General features: G+C 44.3%; 1 protein-coding gene across 1 annotated transcript in view; it reads left to right on the plus strand.

Moving 5' to 3' along the window:
• LOC147120229 (signal transducer and activator of transcription 4-like) overlaps positions 1–15,314 on the plus strand; it is a 178,686-nt gene that overhangs the window by 107,396 nt on the left and 55,976 nt on the right. Inside the window, exons 14-17 of the mRNA XM_085985850.1 lie at positions 458–502; positions 2,274–2,357; positions 4,463–4,561; positions 10,756–10,891. Of these exons, the coding sequence (XP_085841976.1) occupies positions 458–502; positions 2,274–2,357; positions 4,463–4,561; positions 10,756–10,891 (364 nt within the window). The remainder of the gene's footprint in view (positions 1–457; positions 503–2,273; positions 2,358–4,462; positions 4,562–10,755; positions 10,892–15,314) is intronic.

Consider the following 15,314-nt stretch of genomic DNA (forward strand, 5'->3'; position numbering starts at 1 on the left):
TTGGGAGCAATCAAGCCTCAGGGACAGAAGGTTAATTGGTTTGAACCTCCTACAAACTCATAATCAAGGCTGACACTCTTGTTTGGTATTGCGGGAATGCTACATTATTGCCTACTCTGATGAATCAGCTGGACATTAAAAATCTTGTGATAATTATTCAAAGAAGAGAAGGGAGTTCTCCTCGTCTCCTGGCCAACATCCCTCCCTTAACCAATACAGCCAAGGAAACCAGTTACTCATTCCATGACTGTAGGACAATGCTAACACAGAATGCTAGCCTACATAATAATCACTGCACTTCAAAAGTAATTCACTGCATGAAGTGCTTTGATATAAGGTATATAAGTGTAAGTACAGTACAGTATTGGTGGCTGTCAATGCCCATGGAAGAGTCAGTGCCTTCAAGAGAAAATTGGAAAAAATACTACAGTAATTCAATATTTGCATGTTTTGACAGCAACTCAAAGAACAGAAATCATCTGCAGGAACTAAAGGAAATGAGGTAACCTTTTCTAATCCTCTATTGATTAAATGAGTTGTACTAAAATAGGCAGAGCAATAGAAAAGCATTTTCCTACTACTCCTAAAACAGTAACATGGCACTGTGTAAATACTCAAGCTTTTGAGTGCATGACGTTGGCAGATTAATACTTTCCAAAATATGTCAAAAATGTTATATAAAGCATAAATTCACTAGAAGGATGACAGGGATGAGAATCTATAGTTAGGAAGAGACTTGAGATACTGGGGCTACTTCCACTAGAGCGGAGAAGGCGAAGAAGAAATTCAATTGAGTTTTTTTAATTATGCGTAGTTTTGATATGGTGAATAGGGAATGATTATTTCTTCTGATTGGAAAGTCAGTAACAAGGGATCATCAATTTAAAATTGTAACTAAGAGAGTGAGGAGAAAGGTTAGAATAAATTTATTTACATAGAGAGTTGTTGGAGCATGGAATGCTTTGTCACAGAGAGTAGTGGAGGCCAAGAACATGGCATCATTTTAAGGAGAAGTAATTAAATATTTGAAGCAGAGGAATATGCAGGATTGTGAGGAGAAAGGGCAGTAGGATTAATTTTGGGTTGCTCTAGCAAAGAGCTGGCACAAACACAATAGCCGAATCGCCACCTTCTCTGCTCTAACATAGAAACATAGAAGATAGGAGCAGAAGTATGCCATTCGGCCCCTCGAGCCTGCTCCACCATTCAATGAGATCATGGCTGATCATCCAAATTCAGTACCCTGTCCCTGCCTTCTCCCCATATCCCTTGATCCCTTTAGCCTTAAGAAATATATCCAACTCCTTCTTGAATATATTTAACGAATTGGCCTTCACTGCCTTCTGTGGTACAGAATTCCACAGGTTCACCACTCTCTGGGTGAAGAAATTCATCCTCATCTCTGTCCTAAATGGCTTACCCCTTATCCTTAGACTGTGACCCCTGGTTCTGGACTCCCCGGCCATCGGGAACATCCTTCTTGCATCCAGTCTGTCCAGTCCTGTTAGAATTTTATAAGTTTCAATGAGATCCCCTCTCATTCTTCTAAACTCCAGCGAGTATAAGCCCAATTGACCCAATCTCTCCTCATACATCATTCCTGCCATCCCAGGTATCATTCTGGTGAATCTTCGCTGCACTCCCTCCATGGCAAGAACATCCTTCCTCAGATAAAGCGACCAAAACTGCACACAATACTCAAGGTGTGGTCTCACGAAGGCCAACATACCATTTGCCGCCTTAACTGCCTGCTGCACCTGCATGCTTACCTTCAGCGACTGGTGCACAAGGACACCCAGGTCTCGTTGCACTTCCCCTTCTCCCAATCTATTGCCGTTCAGATAATAATCTGCCTTCCTGTTTTTGCCACCAAAGTGGATAACTCTAAACTTCTATGGTTCTACGATTAGTTTCATAAGCATGATTATTGCATTTAATTGATACTGTATGATATTCTCCACATTTTCTTTCTAACTATCATATCACCTTGGTTCAAATTCATATATTTTTTTTAAATTCTAGTCCACAAACTGAAAGGTAAACAGGTTGTGGTGCTTATTTCTGAGGTAATTTAGGCTCTATTAAACAATCGCATCTTTCCAATATAAATACACCTCAATTAATTACTTAATAAACAATAGTCCTTTCTTAAACATTGCACTAAATTCTAATAATCAAAGTGTTGTTGCAAGCAGTACTAGGCTCTTTTTACCAAATGCTCCATTTTGTTTGTCATCTTTCTAAATGTTGTCATTATTCTCTCAATTCTACAGGGTCCTCTAATTGTCACAGAGGAGCTCCATTCGATCAATTTTGAGACGCAGTTTTGTCATCAAGATTTGATCATAGATTTAGAGGTGAGTTGATTCAAGCTCTTATCAGCAGACTACATCAATAACATTAGATCAATTTACGAATGTGGAATCCTAGATTTAAAAGTAAGACGCAAGTGTGAGGGCTCGCAACACCTTTTAATGGAAAATTTTTGCTCATCCACAAATTTGTTTAGGAGGAATTACTCATGGAACAGGATGGTAACTTTTATTTTTAACCTTTACTAACAAAACATTCTGATTATATGTACGTGAGCATAATGCTCCAAATTAACATAATAATAGCACTTTTCAGTTGGGAATCTTTAATCAATTTCTCTCTGTTATCTTCCCCTCTACAGTACCGACTGCGTCTCATAGAATAGTACAGCACAGTGTCTGTACTAGTCTCCCTCTGAATGGTACTTCACTTTTCCTATTGCTCCCTTTACATAGTACCACCATCTTTCTCTGTATAGCAACTCTCTCTCTCTCTCTCTCTCTCTCTCTGTACAGTATCTCCTTTTTCTCCAAATAGTACCTAATTTTCTAACTAGTACATCTCTCTATCGCCCTGAAAGTGATAAAGCCATAAAAAGGCCAGTAGAATTCTGGATTTTATAAATAAGGGGCATAGAGTACAAAAGTAAAGAAATTATGATGAATTTATATGAAACACTGGTTAGGCCACAGTAGAGTAACATATGCATGTTATGTGCTCCATTATAGAAAGGACATTAAGGCCATAGAGAGTGTTCAGTGTAAATTCACCAGAATGATACCAGGGATTGGGAGCTATAGTTATGAGGAGAGATTTCAGACACTAGAAGGCCGATTTTTAAATCACCCACCCCATGCTCGACAAGAATGGGGTTAAAATAGAGGCAGAACCTGACCTCCCGCTTGGTGCTGCACTCTCACTGGCCATAATTTTAACTCCCAGGTTTTGGGAGACGTGTGGCAAGGGCCTCACGAATATTCAAAAGTTAGGGTTCGAGGACATCAGTTGGACCCCGACTAGACTTTAATGCGCAGTCACGCGTTTGGCACCCGGTGTTGGCGCCAGGCCTCATCAGGGAGGTCTGGTGCCATGCGGATCAGGCACAGAAGAGGACCGATGAGGGAAGTTATTTTAAATTTGTTATGTTTCCTTGGGCCTGGAGTAGCAGACATGCTCCTTTGGGCTCCATTAGGAAACCTTGGGCTTCCCCTACTTCATGCTTTCCCCCCCCAATCACAAACCCTAGCTGATGGAGACCATTTTGTTGGGTCTCCTGCAGCGACCTGCAACCGTGCGATATCCTGCTCCCACCCACCAACCTCCACATCATTCCCACCATGTTCAAGTCGGAGTCAGTCCAGGAACATTGTAATGAAGCCTGAGGTTAAAATGCAAGCTGGAACGAGCCCTCGCCGGCCCCATGCTCATCTCTTGCCCCAGGATAAAATCCGGGCTTGGTGATTTCCAGTAGAGCAGAGAAAGCTAAGAGGTTTAATAGAGGTTTTTAAAATTATGAAGAGTTTTGATGTGCTGAAAAGGGCAAGACAATTTCCTCTAGTTAGGAAGTCAGCAATAAGAGGTCATCAGTTTAAATTAGTAAGACAATAAAGACACATCTTCAATGCCTGCAGCTTGTGGATTTAAAAAAAATGTTCACTTTGTTTTAAAACACAACAGGTAAACAAAACTTAATTCCACAGAGAAAAATTAACAAAAATGCCAAAATATGACACAGACTTTTAGTTTTTGCCCCTTTATTTCCAAAGCATCACTTACCTTTCTTTTTCAGCTTTGATCAGATGTTTGTGCAGCCTTTGGTTTTGTCATTTCAAGTTACTGAAACAATCTGATCATTAGACTTTCCACAACATATAATTCTTGCTGTAATTTTCCTTCCTGTTCAACCTTCTTAAGTAGTTCATATCAATTCAGGTCTATGTTTTCCATCTGCCACATTTAATGTCTGTCTCATACTTCACAGACAATGCTAATAATTAGTTTGCTGCAATAACATATTGGCAGAGCAAACATGTGTTTTGAAAAAGGTTGCATTGTATAATAGAAACTGTATTTCTCCTAAAACACAAAACACATGAGCCCTCGAGGAGTTAAATTAATGCTTATGTTTGTCTTTATTTTTAAATAACAGACCAGTTCTTTGCCTGTAGTGGTCATCTCCAATGTGAGTCAGCTGCCCAGTGGCTGGGCTTCTGTTATATGGTGCAACATGTTAATGAATGATCTCAAGGTGAGTAATCAAGCTTTTTTTTTTAAAGCCTGGAATTGAAAAGTGTCTACATCAGTAATATCTAAAGCATCTTAAAAACCATACATCCTTCACACATTTCCTGTCAACGTTTTCAATTATAAGTTCATATGCCCACATTTATAATGGACATTGCCTATGTAAACTTGTCATGCTGTAATTAAACCCTCCAGCCAGTGGCGCATTTTCTGTTGTTATTTCGGATTTCCAGCATCTGCAGTATTTTGCTATCGTACTGTAGCGCATCAGTTTTGCATCTCGCAGTTTGTCGGTTTGCACTGCAGAGAAGCTCCAATGCTCCAACCAACTCTCTCTTTTCCTGTTTCTCAAATTGTTAGAAGCTTTGTTATTTACCAGAACAACAGTTTGCATTTATATAGTGCTTTTAATGTAGAAAATCATCCCAAGGTACTTCACAAAGGCATACAGAAAAATACAAAAGCCAAACAAGGAAAGATTGTAGTAGGGATGGGGGGTGGTGGGGGGAATGATCAAAAGCTTTGTCTAAGAGTTAGTTTTAAGGAGGCTCTTAAATAGGGGGAGATGGAAAAGCAGGGAAGCTGCGACAGGGCAGATTAGTTGAAACAGTTTCCCTAGCAATGACCTGGTGAAACCTGTATTATTTAAAATAAACACTCGGGTGTATTTTAAATAAGTTTTTAAAAATTCAATCTCAAAATGTGGCCATTGCTGGGAAGGTCGGCATTCATTGCCCGTGCATAGTTTCTCCCAAGTTATTGCTTGGAAACCTTTAAGAAATACCCAGGCCCCTCTGCTGTGCTTGGATTCCCTTGTTCTAGCACTCATACATTCCCCTGCTGCCTCTTGACAATCTCACTCCCACCCCACACCGAACACCCATGCCCTTCCCACCACTGCTCAGGTGCCCTAGTGAAAACTCTATCTCCTGGCTTTTATCACTGACAGCCCGCAACCCGCACCCCCCTGCCCCCACTCCCATATCCAGAAACCCCTGCCTAATGCTCCCACATACCACCAGCACCATCCCAAATGCTGCCACATCCAAGTCCACCCTCCCATCATTGCCACTCACAGAGCTTCCATAACAACCTGGGGCGTCCTCTTCTTCTCCCACTCCACCAAAACCCCGGACTACCCCCCACAGTTGCCATATACCAATGCCCCTATCCCATACCTGTCAGTCCCCTGTAACTGCTTCCCAATTCTTCCAAACAGTACAATTGCTCCTCTCAGTGCTCTCATACCCTGCAAACCACTCCTGATGCGCACATCGCTCTCAGTTGCCTCATGGAGATGATATTATCTAGCAATTTTCAACTCTTTCAAAGACCTTGCTATGCCAGGAGTCAGTACCCAACTCATTGGGTGGAATTTTAACCTAAAAAAATGGGTGGGTTGAGAGCATGTGGGAAGTTGGTGCTAAAAATCTGAATCCTAACCAGAACCCGCCTCTAATCCGCCCACCCGGTTTTAATGGAGTTAGGATGGTGCGGGCAGCTAACCCGCTGCCAAGAGGCAGGTCCTCTATTTAAATACAATGAGGCTGGAAGTCTCTGCTTTAACCTCCATTTTGATTTTTAACTTTAGCTGGTCGGGTTTTGCAGGCCTCATGAAACCCACCAGCTAATGCAAGGCGAGGACTGCTGGATCCAGGAGGTAAGTGCCTTTACTCCAGCGTCCCTGCCTAACCCACCTCCCGCGATCGGACCCCCCCCCCCCCCGGCCTCTGAATTCACCCCCCCCCTCCCCAAACGAGGTCTCCGATTTCTCCCCCCCACCCCGCCTCCTATTTTTTTCATCCCCCAGGCCTTTGATTTTTTTCCCCCTCCTCCAGGCCTTTGATTCCACCCGCCCACCCAGGCCTCTGATTTTTTTTACCCCGGTTTCAAATTCCCACCTCCCCATTCCTCCAATTCCCCCCCCCCCCCCCCCGTCCTCACCCAACCACCCACCCCCCCCCCCCCCCTTGCTGATCCCAGCCCACCCCATGCTCCTCCAGCCGTCCCCCCGGCCCACACATGATCCTTTCCTCCCTCCTCTGTGTCAGCTGTGGCTAAGTTCAGCCATGGCTCAGTTAGTAGCACCCTCGCCACGGAGTTGGCAATTTGTGGGTTTAAGTCCCACTCCAGAGACTTGAGCACAAATCTAGGCTGACGCTCCAGTGCAGTACTGAGCGAGTGCTGCACTGTCAGAGGTGCCATCTTTCAGATGAGACATCAAACGGAGGCCCTGTCTGCTCTCAGGTGAATGTAAAAGATCCTATGGCACTATTTCGAAGTAGAGCAGGGGAGTTATCCCCACTGTCCTGGCCAATATTTATCCCTCAATCAACATCGCTAAAAACCAGATTATCTGGTCATTATCAAATTGCTTTTGTGGGAACTTGCTGTATGCAAATTGGCTGTCACATTTTCTACGTTACACTTCAAAAAGTACTTAATTGGCTGTAAAGCGCTTTGGGATGTCTGGTGGTCATGAAAGGCGCTATATAAATGCAAGTCTTTCTTTCTTTCCTTTCCTCGGCATCATAGTTTCACAGGCCTACCCGTCTGCAGCCAGCCAGCCTCTCAATTTGGCTGGCTGCAGGTGAGAAACACAGGTTCCCATGCAAATCAGGCCCTTTTGTTAAATTCGGCATAGCCTGCAGGAAACCCATTCTCCTGAGCTTCCCGACCGCCTCAGAGCTCCCCCACCCCCCGCTCCCATCCTGCCTTCCCCATTAAAATTCAGCTCATTACTTTTACCTCTTGTTCTCCTCCCTTTATTTTCTTCAGTCCTAAAAAAGGACTTGCTTATCTTCAAGTTTCCAGTTCTAATCAAGGTCTGCAAAGGAAGATTTCTTTTCTGTATCCGATGTTAATACACTTGCTTTGTATTTCCAGAACCTTGTTTTTATTTCAGATTTGCAGCATTTCCACTGTTTATTTTTAATTACTATTAAGCAATTAAGTAGAGGGCACATGAAGGTTGCAAGTGGAAAGTGAGAGCTGTGAGAAGAATATTACAGCACTCAAGGTTAGTTAGTTGGCAGGCATTATATAAAAAAAAACCAGAATTTTAAGGGAAGCCACTTCTGCCTCATTTGGGACCATGTTTAAAACAATGGCCTCGATATTAACGCCCCCATGACGGGCAGGAGAGGGTCAGTGGTTAATTATTTTTAATGGTGAATGCGTCCCCAATGCACCGCGTACGCGCCTATTGCTATTTTTACGGCAGAGGGTAGCATGCCGTGCAAGTGTCCCATCTTAGAGAGGTGGGACATTTCATTAACATATATAAATCAGGCTCCCACAGTGCAATTGGGAGCCTGATTTAAACTTAACTGCTGCCTGCCTTGTATCCCAGGGATCAGGGAGAGAGGAGCTGCCAGCTCAAGAAGGTCAGTGTCTTTTACAACACTCCTCGAGGAGCTGGAGTATTGTTCCCCCCCTCTCCCCCTACCAACCTCTCAAGGAAGCCTTCGGCCTCCCCTCTGCCAATTGTGGCCCCTCTCTTTCCACCTCCCCCCCCCACCCCCCCGTCGCAATCGCAGACCTCCAGCCCCACTCTCTAGCTCCTTCCCTCTCGCGATCTCGCCAATTTGGCCAGTTGCCAGACGGAAAATGGAAGAAGAAAATTGTAATGAGGTCCTGCTGTTAAATAGAGCAGGACCTCCGGTTCCCTGGCCTTGCCGGGTATTCCCCGCACTACTGTGCTCCCCCGCACCCTCCCTTTCGCCCCATAACTATCGGAGCCAATGAGTTTTATATTTTTGCCACTCAAAGTATATATTCACTTACATGTTCTCTGTGCAAAAAGAAATACTGCAAAAATATGAAATCCTGGTAAACCCAATAGAAAAACCCCAGAAAGAAACACCTTTCAATTGGCAATGAAAAACAGCTCTTTCCTCATAAATGAATTTGTTTCCCATGGTCCCAAGAACAAAGGGGGCATGGGTGAAGCTCAGGAAAGTGAAGGTCAATGGACAGATCAGATATATAACTATATAAAACAGAGGGTGGAAAATATTTGTAATGGATACTCAGAGAGGCAGTTCATGCTGATAACATTAGTAATTTTAAGAGGGAGTTGGACAGTCATTGATGAGAAAATCAGTTGAGGAAAATACGTACTGAGTTGTGTGTTCTGTTTTTGAACTCTGAGACCCACTAAATGCACCGAAATGGTCTTTTCTAGTCGTGTCCATTCATGCATATTATGTTTAGTGGGAGTTAGTGACATGGAAAAGGTAACTTTTATTTTTTTATCTTTTTTTTTACAAAAAAAGAGATGAATGTACATGAGCATAAATCTGCATCAAAATAATGTACGGACACTTGTTAGCTGGGGCCCGATTTAATCACATTCAACAAGACAAGGTGAAACATTTTTTTAAAAAGTAAACTTTCCACTATAGAAAGGAAGACAACAGCTGTGAATTTCTGCAGGCTTCTCCTAATAATCTGCCATAAATTTGGCAGGAAATTATCACAACCCCCCAGAGAAACATTACTTCCCTGGATGTTCAGCCAATCATTAAGCCCCTGTGGAAATTCCAAGTGAACATGTTCACTGATTTGCATTAATATCTTGGCTCCTGTTGGCTGAGAAATGGTTACTGACATAGTACTTCATCCGTATTAATTACATTTTCTTACCTTCAAAATGATGAAATATTGATTTCATTCTAGATATATCACCAATATATTAGCAATAATGAGACTGCTATAATGTTGCACATCAAAAATCTTATTTATAATTTTTAATATGTTACTCTTTAATTAACAAGACTTATACTACATGTGCATAAAGAATATACAAATTTTTAGGAACAGGAAAAGTCTATTAGGCCCAACCAAGCGCATACATTTTACACAGATCAATCTCGCCTACCCTTGTGTTCCCATCATAGCTCTCAATCCCATATCTCTCCCCAGCAAGATCATCTTAAAATTAGTGCTAGGCCATTTAGAAATGAAATTAGGAAAAACTTTTTCCACACAAAAGGTAGTGGAAATCTAGAACCCTCTACTCCGAAAGGTTGTAGATGCTGGATTGATTAAAAAAATTAAGACTGAGAGTGATAATTTTGTGTTATTAAAGGGTATCAAGGGATATGGATCAAAGGCAAGTAAATGGAGTTGAGATACAGATCAGCCATGATCTGATTGAATGGCAGAACAGGCAGCACGGTGGCATAGTGGTTAGCACTGTTGCCTCACAGCGCCAGGGACCCGGGTTCAAATCCAGCCTCGGGTGACTGTCTGTGTGGAGTTTGCACATTCTCCCCGTGTTTGCGTGGGTTTCCTCCGGGTGCTCCGGTTTCCTCCCACAGTCCAAAGATGTGCGGGTTAGGTTGATTGGCCATGATAAAAATTGACCCTTAGTGTTAGGGGGGATTAAATACGTGGGGTTACGGGGATAGGGCTTGGGTGGGATGGCTGTCGGTGTAGGGACTGGGTGCTAGGGTTTGGATGATCAGCCATGATCTCGTTGAATGGCGGAGCAGGCTCGAATGGCCTACTCCTGCTCCTATGTTTCTATGTTGAGGGGCTGAAAGACCTACTCCTGTTCCTATTATCTCATTAACCTATTTATACTGTCTATAACAGTGGCCTTCACTAATAACTTATTCCACAACTCCATAAACCTCTTGGTAAAAAAAGTTTGACTGACTTCCCTTCTCATTAAATGTCTCAATTTGGATATGTCCTTGAACCCTTCATAATAATGAATAATTAGCCTCTGTCAATTTTGCCAGTTTCCTCTATATTCTTGATGCCTGGAATTTTCTATATTGCTCTGCACCTTCTCGAGAGCATGAACATCCGTTCTGTGATTAGCTGACCAGAACTGCACACAATACTTTGGGGTCTGACCAATAACTTGAACAGAACTGACAGTATATGGATTTTTACAAGAGACTTCAGTTAGATAGATTTGATAACAGACAAACTGTATGAATGGCGGAAAAAACCTGCAAATGCTGGAAATACCCGGCTAGCATCTATAAAGAAAAAGTGACATTAGTATTTTGGGTGTAACCCTTCAACAGAACCTTTATCAGTTCTGACAGAGGGTTACACAAGAAATGTTAATTTGCCTTTTCTCTTTGCTGATGGAGCTGCTGGGTATTTCCAGCATCTTTCTTTCTTCCAGTATATTGAGCCAAGAGTTGCTAAGTTTGTTATGTACCTTGCATTTTGCAGAATTTGGCTTTGTTCACCAATCCTCCCACTGCCACTTGGAGTCAGCTTTCAGAGGTGCTGAGTTGGCAGTTCTCCTCTTACGTGGGACGAGGTTTGAATTCTGACCAGCTCAACATGTTAGCAGAGAAGCTGCTGGGTAGGTAAAAAAAAAAATCAATCACTTGATAAAAGACTAACTGGATTTAGCTGACACATCCCAATGCACACGACAATTTGCATGGTTAGAATCAGCAAAGAGAAACAGAATGGGCTGAAATTTCAGGCCTCCCATGAAAATTGTAGGCAATGACTTAGTTCTTCGTTGCTGCCGTGGCAATGTTTCCCCGGGCTCATTGCTGGTCGGCCGGAGTGGCCCCCTGGGTCAGGCGGTAGGCACATTTAAAATATTAATCGTGATCCCATGACACACACAGGACCCCAGTTGCTATTTTTGGTCTGAACAGGGTGGATCTTGTGCCGTGAATGCTCCAGCCAATGCACGGCTGAAGGGGGTCCCAAAGGTAAGTTCCTTTTTAATTTTTGTGGGGCCGGAAGCAGCAGGCGTGCTCCTGCACGCTCCACAAAACCATCATGGTCCACTTCTGCTTCCCCATACTTTTTACTTACCTTCTTGCAGCCTGGAGGCCGGGCCACCCAATATTACAGCAGCCTCGAGCAGGTGGGCTGACCAAGGACCCAGGTTAAAATTGCTGCCAAGATTTCTTGTGGAGCACACCTTCAATCATCTGCATGGCTAATGAAGTCCCATGGCGGGGGGTGAGCTGCTCAGGATGCAGCTTGTAAGGTGCATTCATTCATTTTACCATTACACTTTGTAAAGACAGTTGTAAGCCTTCATTATTTAACTTAAATCTTCTGTTTCTTTCAAAGTTGTTGAAATAGATGAATTAATAGCGCAGATAGAAATGAACAAGTTTGATCTAATAGCCATAACAGAGACGTGGTTGCAAAGTGGCTAAGGTTGGAAACTAAATATTCCATGATACTTAACTTTTAGAAGAGATAGGCAAAATGGAAAAGGAGGAGGGGTAGCCCTGATAATAAACGATGAGATAAAGACAGTAGAGAGATGTAATGTATGTACCTTTAAGGGGGGGAACTATTTTTTTACAGCTCATGTATACTGTAGTACCAGCAGTGACCACACCTGTATATAACGTTGAGTAGTAATCTGTACAGATCAGTTGCAGTCTGAGCCACGTTTAGTAAAAACCGTTTGTACCGTTCTCCGCAGTCTGTGTCTGATTATACACAGACGTAACATTGGCGACGAGGCAGGTTCGAACCTACCTGCAACTCTGCATCACCTCCCGGGGATTCGTTCCTGGAGATCAGTGGATTGGAGGTCAAGGCCAGAGACTCGGGCATCGACCATGGGCAACCGCCCAGTCATCCAGCACAGACTCGAGAATTGCGGGGGAGGCTGTCGAGAGCCAGGCTTGGCTTTCCAGTCGAGGTGGTCCAGCGAAACGGGCTGGCAACAGGTAGTGCGCAGACCCTTCCCGGACAGCGGCGGGCTAGAGCCCGACCGAGCGGCACAGCAAAGGGCCGAGCAGCGTCGACGAGGGAGAGAGAGAGAGGGCAGAGCGCACAGGGCGCAGCTGGTGTTCAGGGGCCGAGCAGCGTCGGAGAGAGGGAGAGAGAAGTGCGCGAAACCTACAGGGCGCCGCCATTGCCACGAGAACCGACAGCAGCGGGGGAGGAAGGAAAGCGCGGGAGATGCCATTTTAAGCCATTGGGAGATGCCATTTTAAACCACACCCAAAATGCCAAAGAGTGGCAGTATCACTGCATTTGACAATGAAGTCGAAGATTGGACTACATATGTCGAACGAATAGAGGTGTACTGCAAGGCAAATGAGGTGTCAGATGACAAGAAAGCGTCGGTATTGTTGAATTTAATGGGTGCAAAGACGTATGGGTTATTGCGAAATCTAGTAACCCCAACGAAGCCAATGGAAAAGAGTTTTGAAGGCATAGTAACAATACTAAAGGAACATTTAAACCCCACCCCGCTGCTGATAGCAGAAAGATTCAAGTTTCACAAACGGAACCAGCATAAGGATGAAAGCAATGCTGATTATTTAACAGAACTGCGCAAACTATCGAAACACTGCCAGTTTGGAGCGGGACTGGCAGATACCTTAAGGGACAAGTTTGTGTGTGGGCTTCAAAGTGAAGGAACCCAGAAACAGCTTTTATCTGAAAAGGACCTTACGCTGGAAAAGGCTTTCAGCATTGCGGTATCATATGAAGCAGCAGCACGGGGCGCTGCAGAGATACAACAGAGACCGCAAGAATATGGCACAAACGAAATGTCATATGGAACAGAGAAGTGCTATCGCTGCAGCAGAGCAACACACGACCAGAATGATTGCTGGTTCAAAGACAAAGTGTGCAGACAGTGTGGAAAAGTAGGACACATAGCACGAGTCTGCAGGTCGGGAAAGAAAACCAGCAATAAGAAACCGACCAAAGAAAAGTACAAGAAGGCACATAAGATAACGGAGAATAGTTCAGACGAACAAAAGAGTGATAACGACTCCGAAAGCAGGGAACTGAGTTGTCTGAAACTACATAATGTGATCACAACGGAGGATCACCGAACCATTTGGGTCACTCTCAAGATAGCAGGAGTCCAGGTAAAGATGGAATTGGACACAGGATCAGCCCTAACAGTCATAAACCGACGGGACTACGAGCGGCTATTCTCAGACATACCCTTGAGAGACACAAAAATTATTTTGAAGACGTACACGGGGCAAAAAGTCTACCCCAAAGGAAAAATAAGGGTGACCGTTATATATAATGGTTAGGAAACACCAAAACTAGACCTGTATGTATTGCAAGATGGAGGACCACTATTACTGGGACGTGAATGGATGCGGAAAATACAACTGGATTGGCATTCCATACAGGCACTGACTGTGGCTGCCAAAAAGGATGACGACGTCACACCTGGGCGACTGTCAAAGATCCTAACTGACGCGAAAGAAGTGTTCCAGCAAGGACTCGGAACACTAAAAGGCATGACAGCGATGATTAAAATTGAAGAAAACGCGAGTCCAAAATTTTTTAAGGCCAGACCGGTACCTTATGCGATCCGCCCAGCCGTCGAAGCAGAGCTGGAGAGTCTGGAACGTTCAGGTGTACTGTCCAAGGTAGACTGGAGCAAGTGGGCTACACCCATCGTCCCTGTGATGAAAAAGTCGTTGAGCAGCACGCCTGGGGAACCAAGGAAGGTTCGCATCTGTGGGGACTTTAAGGTAACACTGAACCCGGTCCTTCACACCGTACAATATCCACTTCCGCGGATTGAAGATATTTTCGCCTCGCTATCTGGAGGGAAATGCTTCACTAAGATTGATCTGGCCCAGACGTATCTGCAAATGGAGGTAGAAGAAGCATCAAAAACATACCTCACAATCAACACCCATAAAGGTCTCTACCAATACAACCGGCTGGTATTCGGGGTAGCATCAGCTCCGGCTATTTGGCAGAGGGCAATGGAACAAGTCCTGCAAGGGATCACAGGGACCCAGTGTTATTTGGACGACATCCTGGTCACGGGCGAAAATGACAGTGATCACCTTGCCAACCTGGAGCAGGTGCTCACTAGATTGCAGGAATATGGGCTCCGAGCTAACCGCCCCAAATGTGAGTTTTTTAGAAAACAGATCTCGTATTGTGGCCACGTTATCGATAAAGAGGGGTTACATAAGTCCCCAGAGAAGATTGAGGCAGTAGTCAAGGCTCCAGCACCGGAAAATGTGTCGCAGCTGAGGTCGTTCCTCGGGCTGGTAAACTACTACCATAAGTTCTTGCCAAATTTGTCTACAATACTACACCCACTGAACACCCTACTGCAAACTGGGGTGCCATGGAAGTGGAGTGACGAATGTAGACGAGCTTTCCAGAAGAGCAAAACACTAATCACATCGAAAGAGGTATTGGCCCATTACAACCCAGCATTACCAATTCGTTTGGCATGTGATGCATCACCCTACGGCATTGGAGCGGTGCTGTCGCACAAATTCTCGGACGGCTCAGAGAGGCCAATAGCCTTTGCATCACGATCACTAACCTCAGCCGAGCATAACTACGCCCAGATTGACAGGGAGGCCCTCAGCCTAGTGTGGGGAGTGAAAAAGTTCAATCACTATCTGCACGGGCAGAAATTCACCTTGCTGACTGATCACCAGCCTCTTGTCTCCATTTTTAATCCAAAGAAGGGCGTTCCGGTGATGACTGCGCAACGACTACAAAGATGGTCACTTTTTCTAGGGGCGCACCACTATGAGATTGAATATAAGGGCACAAAACAGCATGGAAATGCTGATGGGCTATCACGCCTGCCACTGCCCACTGCGGAGGAAGCACCAGCAGTGGATCCTGTCGAAATATTCCATTCGACTATAGTTGAATACCTACCGGTAACTAACGCTTGTATCGAAAAGGAAACCCGAAATGACCCGACACTGTCTCGGGTATATGATTTGACGGTGAAGGGATGGCCAGCACATGGCGACTCACTGTTGCCAGCATTCTCGACAAGGAGA

Source organism: Somniosus microcephalus, chromosome 4 (genome assembly GCF_052327205.1).
Source record: "Somniosus microcephalus isolate GS21.2 chromosome 4, FLI_Smic_1.0, whole genome shotgun sequence".
Taxonomy (NCBI): Eukaryota; Metazoa; Chordata; class Chondrichthyes; order Squaliformes; family Somniosidae; genus Somniosus; species Somniosus microcephalus.